At 41.3% G+C, this 17348-nt stretch overlaps 1 protein-coding gene across 5 annotated transcripts in view; it reads left to right on the top strand.

Moving 5' to 3' along the window:
- Positions 1-7992, top strand: part of PPP1R21 (protein phosphatase 1 regulatory subunit 21) — a 63907-nt gene extending 55915 nt beyond the window's left edge. For 3 of the 5 annotated variants that reach the window (XM_057742633.1, XM_057742636.1, XM_057742635.1), the window contains 5 exons: positions 51-83; positions 1273-1389; positions 3473-3571; positions 4599-4727; positions 7333-7992. In XM_057742633.1, the coding sequence (XP_057598616.1) occupies positions 51-83; positions 1273-1389; positions 3473-3571; positions 4599-4727; positions 7333-7362 (408 nt within the window). In that variant the 3' untranslated portion in view covers positions 7363-7992. The other 2 variants (XM_057742638.1, XM_057742637.1) reach the window with 2 other exon arrangements.
- Positions 7993-17348: the final 9356 nt, after the last annotated feature.

Here is a 17348-nt window from a genome sequence, read left to right as displayed (position 1 = left end):
TGTGTTTGAAGTGTAGTCTCTTCTAAAACTTTTTCTCCTTTATATTCTAGATTGGGATTTTAACCAGGACGTCTGACAGTGAGGTAATGTGTGCTTCACATCGTGTTGTTTGTTAGTAAATATCTGGCCACATGTTTGTTGACAGAGTCCTACAAAAGTCAGCTTCATCTAATTGCATTTCTGACAGTTCTAGCAAATGTAGATCCATGTTGCTTTTCTCTGTGGGTCAGTTTTAACAGGCACCAACAAATTGCAACCTGTCTGAAATTGCCTCCTTGAATGACTTGACTTGGCAGTTTGACAAGGTGTGGTGCGAGCTCGGCCATCAGCTCGCTGGCATGTGAAGGAGGCTGTGAGCCATACTCTTCTAGTGGGCTGGCTGGCAAAGCAGGGCTTTGAGGGCCTTGACCATCAGTAGGCTTGGTAGTTCTTTTCAGCCCTCAAGTGACTGAACCCAGGTCAGATTTGGCTTGTAGATAGGTTTGCACATTTTAGTTTTGAAATATTATAAGATGTAAAGTTACAAGTTACCATTAAAAGAACACTGAAGTCATTCAGCTTACCAGTCAGTATGGTGAACTGGTAAATATAGTTCAAGTAGTTTGGTAAATCCTTTGATTTCCTTATTGGCCTTATACTTTAGGTAATCTTCAACTTCTGCATATATTTTTAAATTAAACGGAGTAGTATGTCATTGCTAGAGTAAGTAGTAGAAAACTAGTCCAGGACAAGGGCCATAAGTTGTTCATTATAGAAATAGTTTAATTTGTTAGTATGTTTAAGAGCATGAGAGCTATCCTAAGATAATTTGAGGGGGAGGGGGGAGAATGTTCATATTTTTAGGAGTTCCAATAAATGCTCCCCTTTCCTCTGTTCTCTTCCAGTTAGAGGAGGACATAGGAGTCAGACAGATGGAGGAGATTTTGAAAGTTAGGTGTGTGGCAAGTAAAAACTGAGTGGAGAGACATGGCCCCAGGGGTGGCGGGCTTCCCAAGACGTCACTTCTGCTTTGTTCTCTTGAAGCCACAGCTTCATTGTGAGATAGGCAGGGTGCCAAGTAAAAGAAATTTGCAATATATATTTACCTGCCCTGTCTGAGGTTTTTCCGAGGGGTGGGAAAAATATGATTTCCCATCAAATTTCAAATGACAATGTATAAAACGTCTTTTTTTTCTCACTGAAGCGATATTAATCTTTTTTTGTTTTTCCTCTCTCTTAGAACTGCTCCATCCCACTGGCATTTATTTATTGAGCTCTGTGTGCTCTGTTTAGGCTCCAGATGTGGACTCTCGGGAGGACTTAATTAGAAATCACTACATGGCAAGGATAGTGGAATTGACGTCTCAGCTGCAGCTGGCTGACAGCAAGTCGGTGCATTTTTATGCTGAGGTGAGTGGAAGGTTAACTGGATCAGGGAGGTTTTCCTGACCCCTTCAGGAATTAGGTCACTGTCCTGGCCTCCTGCTGTTCACCGGAAGAGAGAGGTCAGAGTCTGTGTGTCTGCAATATGGATTGGGATAGGGTTCATATAGATTGGTCCACATACCAACCAAAAATCTTTATTACAGTATAACATGAATATAACAGGTAGCCTTTCTTATGGTTATGTAACGTGTTTTGAAGCATTATAATCATAGATTACCTGTTTTAGACAGTTATAGGCAGGTAACGTTCATATGTCAAGGAATTTTCGTTGGGGAAATTCAAAGCAAAGTATGCCTGGTTCTTTTTTTTTTTTTTTTTTTTTTTTTTAATACTCCCTAGTTTGTGGAAATAAGCTTTTGTAAATGATAAAAGTTTTCAACCTTTAAAAACTATAAAATCTTTCTTTTCGTTACATTTTCTTCTTCCCTCACCAAATAATTCATTTTCTTAAGAGGATTAGAAAAATGCTATGCAAGGTAATAAAAGTATACAAATTCATTGATGAGAAGGGGAGAAAATGAAGGAAGAAATTACAGATGTCAAAGTGAGAAACAAGTGGTAAGACAGAATGGATGTCGCTCAACATATAAGAATACCTGTAAGGTCTCTGATGGGAAACTTTTTATTAAAAGGTTAGTTATAGATGTCAGATGGAGAATTATAACGCTTTAAATGGTTAAGGAAATTGACAAAGGAAAGACAACACCCTTTATTAGGATGTGACTTTGTGATTTTCTCTTATTCTATAGAACTGGAGAGATTGATAGGAAGCCAGTTAGTTTCTAGGAGTGGAGAAGGGCTTTGCTTCTTTTTTCCTGCTGAAATAAATGGTGTGCCTAGCTTAGTGTTGCATACCTGTTTGATGATCAGTAGTGTTAGCTGTCGGGCTGTAGAGGACGGAGGGGACAGCAGGCTGGACGACTCACCACAGAACTTCTGCAGTGCTTACCATCCGAGCCACGCGGTGCACCACACAATCGTGTCCGTCCCTAAGTGCCTTCTGAGTTCCTCTCTTAGACTTGATTGTCATCCTCATAAGGACCCATGCTTTGCAAAACTTTCTCCCTCTTTTTCAGGTTCAGTGCTGAGCACATAGACGTGCAGTCCATAGAGGGTGGTTGATTTGGTTGGCTGAACTTTCCTGAAATTCTCTTGTGAGGAATGAAATGCGTAACTGGGGGATTTCTGAGACTTTTATTTCCAAGAGATTTGCTTTTCTTGGTAAATTCTTTCAGTACAATTGTGATACAAGAATTTTAAAATTGTTCTAGTTTTTCCTTGTCTGTAAACAGGAAGTGGTGACCCTCTGTGCATTACTGGAATGGTCAGTCTGAACATCTGATGTTGACACAGCATTCAAATGTGTCTCACGCGTCCTCCTTGTCAGTCTCATGGTTTATCAGAAAATTCAGTGGTCCTTTTAATGGCACACCCTCTTTGAACAATAGCATGAAATAGAAGTTTCCTTTTGTCTTCTTGCTCTTCTCTATCTCTGGATACTCTTGGTTTGGTAGAACCCCCAAAGAAAGCAACTGGGATCTTTAAAGTTGTGCACTCACTTTCTTTTTTCATCTGTAGAGTGGGGCTGGAAAGCTTTTATTGTTCCTGTGATATGGTCTCCAATAAAGGACTTAAAACACAAGAAAAGTATCTTAGGATTCATACTGCATGATGCCGTTGATCACTTTTGAAATAACTACTTCCCTTCTCATCCAGTGTGGGGGTAAATGAGTCTTGGGTAAATGTAGAAACTTCTTATGGTTTTTGTAACCACTGGTCATCAGGCTACAGCTAGGAAAAAACATAGATGAGCTTTGGTTAGTAGACTGTTTTTTTTCCTTATTAAAATGATGGGAGTGAAGACCACATCTTTCTTTTGTGTGCTTCAGTGTGTGGTACAAGGCCTGTAGATATTCAACAGATACTTGTGGAAGGAAGGGAGGAAGTACTTTCAGTTTTGGGGACTGTTTCCTAGTAACCTTCCCTGAAGTAAATTTGCTTTGGGGAGATGCTCCCTGGGGTAATGGAATGTTTTCTGATTTAACAGTGCCGAGCACTCTCTAAAAGACTGGCCTTGGCTGAAAAGTCTAAAGAGGCACTGACAGAAGAGATGAAAGTAGCCAGTCAGAACATCAGCAGACTTCAGGTGAGTTCATGTTACCTAAGCAGTGTTAGTATGTCTTTTCATTGGAAGTTCTTGGGACAAAAAAATCAGCATTTCCTTTCTCAAATGGTGGCGTTTGACCTCTAGATATAACACTTTTCTAACCATTTTATTTCTAACTCATTTTAAAGTCTCACTTATGTCAGGCAAGAAGTAGTTTATTATTTATTTCTGTGACTTGGTTTTAATTGTAAGTAGTTTTGTAGTCAGCATTTCTTTGAATAGTACTTATTTACCCGTAGTCCTTCCTTTTTCTCCTCCTCCCGGTTAGTCCCTGTCATGGCGGGCTGGAGGCTTGTTCTATTCACGTGATTCTGTTCCTTCTCTTTACCGATCCATAAAACTGATGTAAACTGAAAGGTAGGGCTGCAAAATATTCCTCCTTACTCACTGCTTTGTTTTAAAGCCTTGTTTCCAGAAAGCCCCTGTTAAATATAAACGTGATACAGGCAAAGAAATAACTCATTAACACAGCAACACACACTTCCTCCTGATTTCAGATTCGTGTATCAGATCAGCCAGGAGCACAGGATTAGATTTTAAAGGGCCAAAGAGAGCCTGAGAGATGGAAAGAGAAAGGAAGGTGCTTTTTCCAGGGAGGGTCCTGCCCAGTGGGCTGTGGGCATCGAGGTGTGGGATGGTGGGCATGTGCCAGAGACTGCCATCCCCACCTCACCAGAGGCTCAGGAAGACCTAAGAGAACTGGGAAGGATCATATAGCCCTCTTGTTTTTTTGGTGACATTTTTATACATGGCATAGAAGGAAACTTTTTCATTTTTGCAAAGAAATTCCGAACATAATTTGAAGGCCGAGAAAAACTTCTTCCCTGTTTCTTTTAACTTTGTTCTCTTGTTAGGCCTGTGGCTTAACCTTCATATGAATTGATCAGATAGGTTGTCTTGATAGGTTGCTTTTCCAACGATTTTTTTGTCTAAATTAAAAAACCTCAAGAGTGGTATGATCAGTGGGGTTTTGCTTTCTCTTCTCTTTTTTTCCCTGGCCATTTAGGATGAGCTGACAACAACCAAGAGGAGTTATGAGGATCAGTTAAGTATGATGAGTGACCACCTGTGCAGCATGAATGAGACACTATCTAAACAGAAAGAAGAGATTGACACACTAAAGATGTCCAGTAAGGTAGGGGAGGGAGGGGTCTCTGCGGTGTACTATTTAATATTTAATGTGTTTAATATAAGGTATTTCATTGCTGTGCGTTTCAGGAGCAAAAAGGTTAAGAGATTTGAAGTGTTTATAAATCATTTCACTTGTTTGAAGATTCTTTGATTGAGTTATAAGTCGAGAGGTCTGACCTCTGAGGCTGTAACACAGTGTCTGTTGCTTTTTGGCATTTTGGCCATTTTTGGCATTTCTGCTATGTTCTGTTAGTTAGGAGGACTCTTTAGAGGGTTTATGATGGAGATTACTCTTTATTTACATGAATCTAAAATGGTGCTGTTGATGAGTAACCTTCTTTAGCAAATTTATTCTCATACATATCCTTATAACCTAGGACTGCCTTGTCCTTTTAATTCTAGAAACTTGCTGGGGTCAGTAGATATTGGTAATGTTTTTTTGTTGAAATGCATATCCACATATCATGTCTCTTTGTTGTATCATAATGTATATACGCCTACCATGAAAGGTAAGCTTCAGGAGGCCAGAGAGTTGGTTTCATGCATCATCTCAGATGCTTGGCACATTTTGGTAACAGACAAAACTCTGCCAGTAAATTGAACCAGCAGCTTGAATTTACTGTCTGTAGCCTGCGCTCTTGGAAGTCCACTGCTGCCCCTCCCTGGTCTAGCAGGCATGTATTGGGCTCCTGCTGTATGCTGGCACTGGGGAGGACACAGAGGTGAGCAAACCATAGCTTCATTGCAGCATCTGCCAGTGGTGGTGCAGGGCAGCCTCCTGCTCAGACGGTGTCCCCTTGGAAAGCGCATCATGGATCTGCATTATATAATTTTGTATCTCAGTGTAGTTTCATGATATTGATTGGCCTCTGGCTGCTTCAGAGAATGTCTGTGATGCTTTTCTGGGACATCTTGTGATGATCGTAACCAGCCAATGTGGTTCTGATTAGGGTTCTCCAGTACTTGTGCTTCAGGAAACTTGAGCTTGGAGGTAGGGGGTCGGGTGTTGGTCCTCTTGAAGAATGCCTCCTTTAACCCTTTTGGCCTCTTGATATTCCAGCAGGACAATGGCTGACTCACGTAGAAAGCACATAGGTTAGTGCAAGTAGTAGGAGAAAGCCTGCTTTAGCACCTAACATTTGAAAAAAAAAAGTAGCAGTGATTATAGGGAAAGTTTTCAGATCTCAGAGCTGCAGAAGGCATTTGGTTCTGAACTGAGAAGGGTTAATGTTGAGTATAGCAAAACTCACTGTCCCAAAGGTAATTGTATTGCAGCCACTTTAGAAGTGAGGGGATTTTTAAGCCCTCTCAGAACTTCTTAATCTAGTCCTTAGAATATCTGTCATTAACAAAACACTGAATTAGAGATCCTTCTTCACTTTGTAGTTTCTTTTTTTAAAAAAAATTAGTCATTATTTATTTTTGGCTGTGTTGGGTCTTTGCTGCTGAGCACAGGCTTTCCCTTTAGTTGCAGTGAGCAGGGGCTACTCTTCTTTGCAGTGCATGGGCTTCTCATTGCAGTGGCTTCTCTTGTTGCGGAGCACAGGCTCTAGGCATGCGGGCTTCAGTAGTTGTGGCACTAGGGCTCAATAGTTGTGGCTCACGGGCTCTAGAGTGCAGGCTCAGTAGTTGTGGCACATGGGCTTAGTTGCTCTGCAGCATGTGGGATCATCCCGGACCAGGGCTTGAACCTGTGTCCACTGCATTGGCAGGCAGATTCTTTACCACTGTGCCACCAGGGAAGTCAACTTTGTAGTTTCTGTTGTTAACCTTTCTCTGATCATTCTGTGGTCCCTATATTTTGACCTCCCCCATTTATTAGTCATTTAAATTGCTATAGCATCATCTTATGGCTGAGTTGACATGGTCTCCATTGGATACCAAGTAAACATCCTGAAACCATTTGTTTGCTATTATCTTGCTCTTAATGTTTGTGTTCTGCAGTCATTTCTCACTTACATGAAAAAAAAAAGTATTTATTTGTAATAGTTAAATAGAGGAATTTAATTAGAATGTTTTCCTAAAAAGTGAACTTCTCCAGAAAGAAGTTACATAACACTGGAAAGTCCTAATCTCCATATGGAGGGAATTGGGAATAAGTTAAGACATCTTCCCTCTAACTTGTTCTCAACGGTTATCTGATCTTCCTTTTGACAGTAATCATTGTCATTGAGATGTCAGTTGGCACATATTCAATATTAGTACCTATTAAGACCTTTTAAAAGTGTTTATTTCAACAGCAAAGGAACATGTTTAGATTAAAATTTTTTATCAGCTTTATGAAATCATAAACTACCTTGTCTTTGGAACAAAATGAATATTTGAGGTTTGATAAATCCAAGATAGCTTTCTTTTTTTACTTCATTGCCTGTCTTCAGACCCCAGGGGAATAAGGTCCATGGACAGAGAAAGTGGGAAGAGTTAAAAGTAACAAACTGCTCTGTGATTTCTAAATAAAAGTTAGCAATGCAAGCTTATCAGCTGTTCTCCCTCTTGGAAGCTAAAGTTTTCCACAGTGAAACATAGCTTCCAGGCAGCTTGGTCTTAAACTGTGTGAATGATTTTTCTAGAAATTGGCGTTCTTATTGTTGATATTTTTCTTTGCACAGGGTAATTCTAGAAAGAACAAGAGTCGATAGTTTACAGATAGCTGGTTGGCGACTTCTTTCCAGAGCTGCTACTGCTGTGCGGAGCTGCGGGGCCGAGACTCCACGTCCAGTGCTGGCTGCCTTCAGGAAGCTGGAGTGTTGTTGGACCTAGCAAAGTAGTCACTGTTATAAATGGCCTTGAAATATTTAAAATATATTTGTAACCAGTAAGGCAAATACAGAATTTGATGTTGACAGTAAAATGGAAAACAGTACACATACCATGAATATTGTAGGTTTCCTTATGCTGTTTTTACTGTGCACTTTTTAAAATTAGGTTTTAATTTCAGTAAGTAAGAACAACAAATATTTTGTATATTTTCAAACTCAATGATATGGTAATCAATTTGGTATCTATGGAACAGATATATGTTTCTGGATAAAATGCTTACATTGTCAAACTGTCATTACTTCTTGCTATAATTGAAAGCAGTCTGCAATTCATTTTGAAGATGTAATCATTCTCTCTCTCTCTCTCTCTCTCTGTTCTGGAGGGAGCAGGGCTTGAAAACTTCAGATCTTGTGGGTTTGTTATCATTGTCTTCAGCTTGTCAGTACCCTCGCTGTGTTGGAATAATAGCTTAAGGAAATTGATGTCAATAAATTCGTACTTATATCAAACTTTCAGTCTCTCTATGAAAATCTGAGGAAGGAAACTGAAACTTTTTAAAGCAGGCTTCACAAAATTACCAAATCCCAGTTGATTTAGATATAATCTTTCTAATTCCCCAAATTGGAATAATTGTACAGTTAATCCTTTATTAAGGCTTTGAGTACCTCTCAAAGTACTTGTAGCTATACTTCAAGCAAGGACACTGAGCCCTTTCAGGCTCCCCTTGGTTTATTTCATAAACATTGTATCATTTCAGTGTACATTTCAGGGGTGTCTCTCCCAGCACCTCCATCCCCAGGTCTCTAAATATATTGCTCCCTTCTTCTGAGTTTCTGGCACATGCCCATTTCACTCCACGTCCAAGTCCCCAGACTAGGTCCTCAGACCCGAAACCCCCCCTGCCTGCAGTTCCATCTCCTTTGAGCCTCTTTTCTAGACAGTTGCTAGTCACCCTCCAAAATACTTTATTCCTTTTCACCTGAGAGCTCATCACCAGCTTCCCTCTGTGCTCAGCACAAAGGCCAACTCCTCGGCCTCCGCCCCATGTGCTCGGCTGCCCACAGCAGAGACAGACGCTGCCCAGTCTTCACAGAATGAAAGTATGAATCCTGCCTCCAGGATCTCTAGGTGAGTCAGCTCAGTCCCATCCTCCCGGCCCTTTGGTCCCTAGCCCCTTTGCCCTTTCTGTTTTCTATGACCTGCTTGCTTTAATTTTCTATCAGCTGAACCAGCTGTTTTCACTGCAGCTGTGCCTAAGCCCCCAAGTACCGTGTTGATTAGCCCCACCTACACCTGTCGTTTGCAGCCCCCACTGGACCGTCAGTGTTCTGTGACGCTGCATCTGGAATTTCTAGTTCATTTCTGCTCCTCATTTGGAGGGTTTGGGACAGAGGAGTGACATCATCTGACTTGTTTTAATGGAAATGTGGGCTGCTATGCTGAGAATAGATTGTAGGGGAGCAAGGACGGAAGCCGACAGATGAGTTGGGAGGCTGTTGCAATAGCTGGAGGCCATCGAGAGTTGATGGTTGCCTGGACCATGCAACCATTGTGGCAGTGGAAGTTGTGTGAAGTCTGTTTCTGGATTTGTTTTGAAGTGAGTGGATAGGAATTGCTGAAATTGCAACTCTCTCCCCTCCTACACTTCAATGACTCTTCTCTGCCTTGTTTTACTCCTAATACTGGTTTGGCTGAAAAGTTCGTTTGGGTCTTTCTGTAACATCTCATGGAAAGACCCAATCGAACTTTTCGGCCAACCCAATACTTATCATAATCTAACGTACAATATGTTTTGCTTACTTATCTTATTTATTGCCTGTTTCCGCCTTTAGAAGATACAGTTCCACAATGGGAGGTTTTTGGTCTGGTTTGTTCACTGCCATCTTCCCTGTACCTGGAACACTGCCTGGCATTCAGTGAACATTTGTTGAATGAATGTTGACTGGGTGGAATGTGGAATGTGAAATGTGAGAGAAAGAGGAGTCAAAGGTGAAGCCAAGGATTTTGACCTGAACAAACCTGACTGAGAGGGAGGGTCGAGAGAGGAGCAGCTAGTTTCCACCTGGTTGTGACTTAAGTTGAACACCTGGGAATCACCTTGGATTGCTCCTCGCCTGGCACATCTCATTGCTTATCTTTTTTTTTTAATTAACTAATTTTATTTATTTATTTATTGGCTGCATTGGTCTTCATTGCTGCTTGCAGGCTTTCTCTAGTTGTGGTGAGCAGGGGCCACTCTTCGTTGCGGTGCATTGCAGTGGTTTCTCTTGTTGCGGAGCACAGGCTCTAGGCACGTGGGCTTCAGTAGTTGTGGCTTGCGGGCTCTTTTTTCCACACTTCTTTTCCTGGGGTATTTTCAGGCAAGTCCCAGACATTGGATCCTTTCCCCGTAAACACTTCAGTTATGCATACCTTTGTAAAGATGGTGAGCACTAACTTGTAAATCTGCCCTACCCATTTCATCATTCACTCAACAAGTATGTGTCCAGTGCCTGCTGAGTGCTCAGTGCTGATGAGAATGTGATAAGCAAAACAGACATGCTGAGTGTCCTTGAGAGCTTATAGCCTGCTAGTGAGACAACAAAGTGATTGTGTAAATGCATAATTACAAATTGCCATATGTCACCCATCCTGCCCTGAGTTTGTCTCAGACAAGGCAGCCAGTGAGAGAGAATACATAGAGGCTGTAACTTCTTTTATTAAATGTCTGTGTTTTTACCAAAGTTACAAACTCAGTTTGAGTCAAGCTGTTCTAAAATACTTATTACTAAAAATACTTATTACAAAGAGAAAAAAAAAAACAAGGCAAAAGAAACAAAGTCTCCTGATCCTCCCCCTCATTTCATGCTGCCCAGAGAAAAGCACTTACACTCACTGTTTTGGTATCTATCTCCAGATTTCCAAGCAGCATGCTGCTTCTGCTTTTCCTGTCAGGCATTATCAATTGACTCTGCAGTTGGAAGATGAGGATTTGTCTCTGTTTCATCTTCCTCCTGCTCCCTACTACTCACATACATATACTTGCTTTCTGTTTTCCTGTCTTCTCTGCAAACTAGTTACATCAACATTTGATTAGGTCAATATTTCATATATACTTTAGTATGGTTATTTAAATGCTGTTGGTAGCTGAGTCATGTAATGTACTATGATGACTTTCCCTTTCTTGTACAACTCTTTGTTTTCCCTGGAGTTAATAATTATCTATCTGTCTATCTATTTATGTATCATCTTCCATGGTGCTTATCACTGATTTATTCCTACATTCTCTCCCAGGTGTATAACTCTTGTCTCAGTGTGGTCAGATTCAACTGGGTGTTTAGTCAAATTTATCTTCTTGAAGAAGTCTCTCCTAGGGAGTTCCCTGGTGATCCAGTGGTTAGGATTCAGTGCTCTCAATGCCGGGGCCCTGGGTTCGTTCCCTGGTCGGAGAACTAAGATCCTGCAAGCCGTGCGGTACGGCAGAAAAAAAAAAAAGGGTCTCTCCTAGAGTCCTTCGATCTGCGCCAGGCTACATGGTTGGTCTCTAGGCCAGCACTACTGCTGCTGTCTTGGGAATCTCCCTTCCTCATCATTCCAGGCATCAAGTGTCTCCTACTCTTAAAATAACCCTCTCTCTCTCCACGAGCCCTTCCAATTAGTGTCCTTTGCCTCTGTGTGCCATTGCAGGGCCCTCCCGAAGAACTGTCCATCCTGTGTAGGCCTCTTAAAGCATGGAAAGTGAAAAATGAGAGAGAATTCTCAGTCTAGGCACAGAGTAGGGACTCAGCTGGCTGAAGTCCATGTAGGAGTAAAAGGAAAAAAAAAAAGAAAAAGGACTTTTAATTTATCATTCATTGCTTCCTGGAGAAGGTAGAATTTTCAGAACTTGGTGAAATGACTTTTTGACTTTTTCTTCATTACATAGTTTATGCTTATTGTTGAAAATTTGGAAAATGAGGAAAAGTGCAAGAGCACACATCTCTTTTTGTAGAGATTCAGCTATTAACATTTTTGTTTATTCCTGTTCTTTTTCATGCATATATGATACATTTTTAATCAAAATTGGGATTATGTTATAAGAAACTCCCAAGGAGAAAAAAAAGACCTTACTTAGATGTGATGGGGTGGGGAGCTGGGTTTGCTGGCTGCACAACTCCAGAGGGCACTATTCACATTCCGTTCTGTAGCAGGCCTGGGTGAAGGGATAAGATGCTTCTGGCACAGCTTGAGAAACTGGGATAAATAGCATGTGTCTTGTTATGTCATTCTTACACACCACCCCCCATTATGCTGTTACGAGCAATACCATTCACTTTTCAAAGCTGATAAAACTGGATTCTCCACTGCTTTTGGTAAGAAACTAACTCTATCAGTTATGCTAACAGATACTTTTCAGCAACGTGACAACTTTTCAAGTTCATTATCCACTAAAACAAAACAAAACAAAACAAAACAAAACAAAACAAAACAAAACAAAACAAAAACTCGGCTACACTATTTCCAAACAAAAATGTGAGGAAAAAATAAGTGAAGTAAGAAGCCAATTAGCTAAGAAAGCCATCAAAAATTTGGAGCAAAAATCTGTCTCCAAATGACCATGAATTAAAGCTTTCTTCATAATAACAATCCTCAGACAGAAAAATGTGCAGTTTATAGTTTTGTTCTATGCAGCATTGACTCTGGAAGTTGTTCCCAGCTCTGAAAAGGCTTCAAACTCCTCTATAACTTTGACATAAGAAGAGAGCAACTTGGTTGATCATGGCAAAGGAACCATCTGGCAGAGCCACACTGATAAGGAATAGTCTGTTCTGGGAAAGAAGAGGAAGCTTCTGTTCTCGGCTAAGGGCCATGTCCTCAGACACCATGGTGATAAATGGAAAGCTTGTCAGTAAGCTTTGCCTGTGCCTTACATTTTTAAGCAGTTTGGTAATTAGCTCCAAATTAGGAAATTAACTGGCAATCAGAGCATTAGAGCAGGAAAACCCATTACAGTTCTTCTAAATCTTTGAAAGAAAAGGCTATAGAGCAGGATTAGAATAACTGTTTTGGTAAAGAGGATCAGAAGAATTGACTCCTGGGTGGAAACATGCTGGAGGCTATTGTCTGGCTTGTGGGTGAAGGGGCCAAGGGACTGTACAACTGTAGCTCAAGCCACACTTAAGAGTGTCCCATCTCCAAGACAAAGGATAGCCAATCTCCGGCCATTCTTTTTTTTTTTTTTTCCATTGGAGTACAGCTGATTTCCAATGTTGTATTAGTTTCAGGTGTACAGTAAAGTGACTCAGTTAAACATATACATATATCTACTCTTTTTTTTTTAAAGATTCTTTTCCCATATAGGCCATTACAGAGTATTGAGTAGAGTTCCCTGTGCTATACAGAGGTCCTTGTTAGTTATCTATTTTATATATATAGTTGTGTGTATATGTCAGTCTCAGTCTCCCAATTTATCCCTCCTTCTGCTTATCCCCTGGTAATCCCTAAGTTTGTTTCCTACATCTGTGACTCTGTTTCTGTTTTGTAAATAGGTTCATTTGTCGTCCCTCTCCGTTTTTTTAAAAAGATTCCACATATAAGCAATACCATATGATCTTTGTCTTTCTGTGTCTAACTTCATTCAGTATGACAATCTCTAGGTCCAGCCATGTTGCTGCAAATGGCATTATTTTGTTATTTTTTATGGAAGAGTAATATTCCATTGTACATATTTACCACATCTTCCTTATCCATTTACCTACTGATGGACATTTAGGTTACTTCCATATCCTGGCTATTGTAAATAGTGCTGCAATGAACATTGCAATGCATGTATCTTTTTGAATTATGGTTTTCTCTGGGTATATGCTTAGGAATGGGATTGCTGGGTCATTTGGTAGTTCTATTTTTAGGTTTTTAAGGAACCTCCATACTGTTCTTCATAGTGGCTGTACCAGTTTACATTCCCACCAACAGTGTAGGAGAGTTCCCTTTTCTCCACACCCTCTCCAGGATTTATTGTTTGCAGATTTTTTGATGATGGCCATTCTGACCAGTGTGAAGTGATACCTCATTGTAGTTTTGATTTGCATATTTCTTTAATGATTAGTGATGCTGAGCATCTTTTCATGTGCTTTTTGGAATCTTGGGCCATTCTGAGTTAAGTGATCATCCTCTTAAGTATCATTGATTTCGATTGGCATTTTCTATAAAGATATGGGCTTTTTATCTCTCTGGAAATTTCTTTCGAAAGAGTATTAAAGTCTCCTCATGCATAAAGTTGTTTAAAAACATCAGGCTAGGGACTTCCCTGACAGTCCAGTGGTTAAGACTCCACCCTTCCAATGCAGGGGGTGCGGATTTGATGTCTGGTTGGGGACCTAAGATCCTACATGCTGCCTTGTGCAGCCAAAAAAAAAAAAAGTCAGAATGCATCATGTATTTAAAATGGTGATTTTTTTTTTCCTATTTCATTTTCAAGGTTGTTGAAGCCATCACTGGTTAATATTTTTTTGAATACGGTTTTCCACAAGTCTTTATCTTGAATGAATGTTGCAATATAAATAGAGACTTGCTGTTGTAAAGTTTTTAAAGAGGAATGTTCTTATCAAGCATTTAGGTTTGCTAAGCTTGTCCTAGATCTGAAGTTCTCACTTTCCAAGTCCCCTTTCAAATTGGGCATTTCCAAAAGCTTGTTTGAATTTATATTAATTGATCCTGACAGCTTCAGCTGATTTGAGTTTTGAGAAATTCCAAGTTAATCTACTAAATCATATTTACAGACAACTTGGGGACCGCTTGTTAAACAGTGTGGAAATTCTAAATGGTTTCTGTGAAAAGGTTGCCAGGAAAGGGAAACCTTTTAATGAAAACAAGAATGATATAGCCTGAGGTTGTCCTTATTGTAGAGCAAGGAAAGGGACAGGAACTGGAGTAAAATGAGGTCACAGCCGGCCATGAACAGCTGTGGTGGCTTAGCTATTGAGGCTAGGCTGAGCTGTTTACCACCAGATTTTGATACAAAGGGAGAATGCCAGAAAGGGTCCTTTGAAAATATGTGGAGGAGTTACAAGAACTAAATCTGCATTCATGAAAGTGGCAACCTTTGAGGCCACGTTGAGTCACACAAAAGAGGAGGGACTGTCCCTTCCAAAAGATAAATGGTTTTCAACCAACTGTATTTGGTCTTTAGAAAATTATGGGCCTATTTTCTTTGTAGAAGTGTCAAAGTTTCCAAAAAAAAATTTCTTTCACTGGGTGGGCTACATACTAATCAAGGCCATGCTGCTTGGAATTAAAAAGATGATGGAATTTAAAAGATGTACTCAGGACTCTATTTAAATGTGATGATAATTACTGGTTTGTCCAATGTGTTGGTGTTTCTTGTATGAGTCTTTTTTCCAGTTATTACCTGTGGCATTTTCTGAGATGGGTGGCCTCTGAGACGGCCCAGTGGCTGGACACAGGACACAGGAGTTTCAGTTTGGGGCTTCAGCCAGAATGCCTGGGGTCAAGGCATCTCTTTTCTCCCTTTCTTCTGCCTCCCTCTTCCTTTGTCCTTTTCCTGCACCTTGCTCAGCTTCTTGCCAGCAGGCAGGCTTGGGCCCAGTACCTGTCTGATTCCATAGAAGAGTCTCTGAAAAGTTACCAGTCAGTTGACATCCTATTCTCCAGACTTCCCTCTTGCTCTCCCTCAACCCTTGATCATCACAGGGATGCTAGGTGGAGGAAAGGGAGAAGTGAGGAAGACTAGATGCCATTTTCTGTTTGCTGGGGTGTCTTAAGCTTAAACACAATTAGAAATTTTATCTGAAACCAAAAGTATCCTAAATAGATCCCAGCTGTGTGATTTGAGGCACTGTTGTGTCCTTTCTGAATGTTTTCTTCCTTCCTCAAAGTGCTCAGCACAGGTTCCAACCACTGGGTAGTGGTTGAATAGAATACTTATTATCTTTTCCATTTCACCAAGGAACTCCAAGGTCAAAAACAAGACTACATCTGAAAGAGTGTTAAAAAGAAAATCACATTGCTTTGCAAACACAAGGAAGTGTTTAATGAGAATTCCCTCATTTCCTTTCTGTCATCCAGGCATTGCGCTTCAAGTTCACTAGGGCCTCCTAACTCCTCTCCTTGGGCCCAAGCCCTCTCTTCCCATCTTTCAGATCATTAAATCAATATTCCTCAATCACCATTTTGAGTCCACAAAGGTGTATGCCTACTGTATGCCAAGGCTCTGGGAATACAAAAGTGAATAGGATACCACTGGCATCAAAATATTCCTTTGCTTAAAAACATTCATGGATTTTCCATTTCCTGCTTTATGTCTAGTTCTACCTTCTCATCCAAACATTTCCCACCTCTCCTAAGCCTTCCAGTCTTGCCAGTCTCCAAAGCTCTGTGTTCCAGGGCCTGGAATGCCCTCTTCTCTCTCCTCTGAGTCTGTTGAAACACCACTCAAGCCTCCCATCCTGAGGTTGGGTCTCCCTCCAGTGAATCTTCTCCTTTCATTCTGACTCCCAGTGAGGCAGCCCCACTTGCAGAAGAGGCTCAGATGTCAAATGACTTGCCCAGAGTCCCCTGCTAGCAAGTGATGGATTAGGGACTAGATGTCACTCTCTAACCTCCCCTCAGAGGACAACTCCTCTTCTCTTTTACGTTCTGCAGGAGGCCTCCTGCCCCATCCACACAGCCTGGCCCTCAGCTAGGCTATCCCTGTCCTCCTCCTCCTGCTCTTGAGTGTTGATGGGCCCTTCAGGGGTTCCATCTTTACCTTTCACCTTACCCTGCGACCAGGGCTGGTCTCACCTTAGGGGAAAAGGGGAGGCACTCAACAGAGGCTTCACAAATAATTCTTAGCCGAGATATAGAAGCAACCCAAGTGTCCATCAACAGATGAATAGATAAAGAAGATAACGGTGTGTGTGTATATATATACATATACATATATATATATATACACACACAATGGAATATTACTTATCCATAAAAAATGAAATTCTGCCATTTGCAGCAACGTGGATGGACCTACATAATATTACGTTTAGTGAAATAAGGCAGAAAGACAAATACTGTATGCTATCACTTATATGTGGAATCTAAAATATAACGGAAACGAATGTATATAGCCAAATAGACTCACGAAAACAAACTAGTGGTTACCAGAGGGGAGGGGGAGGGGGGAGGGGAAGTTAAAGGTGTGGGATTAAGAGATACAAACTACTATAAAAAATAGATAAGTAACAAGGTTATACTGCACAGCGCAGGGAATTATAGCTGTTATCTTGTAATAACTTTTAATGGGATATAATCTGTAAAAATAGTCACTATGCTGTACACCTGAAACTAATATATCGTAAATCAGCTATACCGTACGTCAATTTTTTTAAAAAGGCAAAAAAAAAATTCTTTAGTTCTAATCACACGAGAGAAACAAAAGCTCAATGAAGCCACGTGTAAAGCATGACAAGTCACCTTACCCTCCCGCACCCTCACGCCTCCTCCCCCCCCACGCCTCCTCCCCCCTCCCCCCGCGTCTCGCCCCAATCATCCTACCACCCTGAAATGACAAGGCCCTAGAGGGTGAGGGCGGGGTGGGGTTTCAGACCGGCCAAGGCCCCATCCATCTGCTTCCAGGGGCATCTAAACGTAGCTCATATACCTCCCCCTTACCCCGACGCACTTTCGCAGGAGCGAGCACCCTCTCCCCCACTTGGGGGCTGGAGACTCGCAAGGAAGATACGAGGATAGAAGCGAATGGAGAATCAGACACCAGAAAAACTTTGCGGGATCCAGGGCGGGAAAGAAGTGAGGAGAGAAGCGAGCACCGATCGGGGATGGGGCGGGGCAGGGGCGGGAGAGCCTCTGTGGAGTGGCCACGCCCCCCCGCCCCTCCGCTCGGGTCGCTAGGGGC

This window comes from Hippopotamus amphibius, chromosome 7 (assembly GCF_030028045.1).
Source record: "Hippopotamus amphibius kiboko isolate mHipAmp2 chromosome 7, mHipAmp2.hap2, whole genome shotgun sequence".
Taxonomy (NCBI): domain Eukaryota; kingdom Metazoa; phylum Chordata; class Mammalia; order Artiodactyla; family Hippopotamidae; genus Hippopotamus; species Hippopotamus amphibius.
This window is presented reverse-complemented; position numbering and strand designations above follow the sequence as displayed.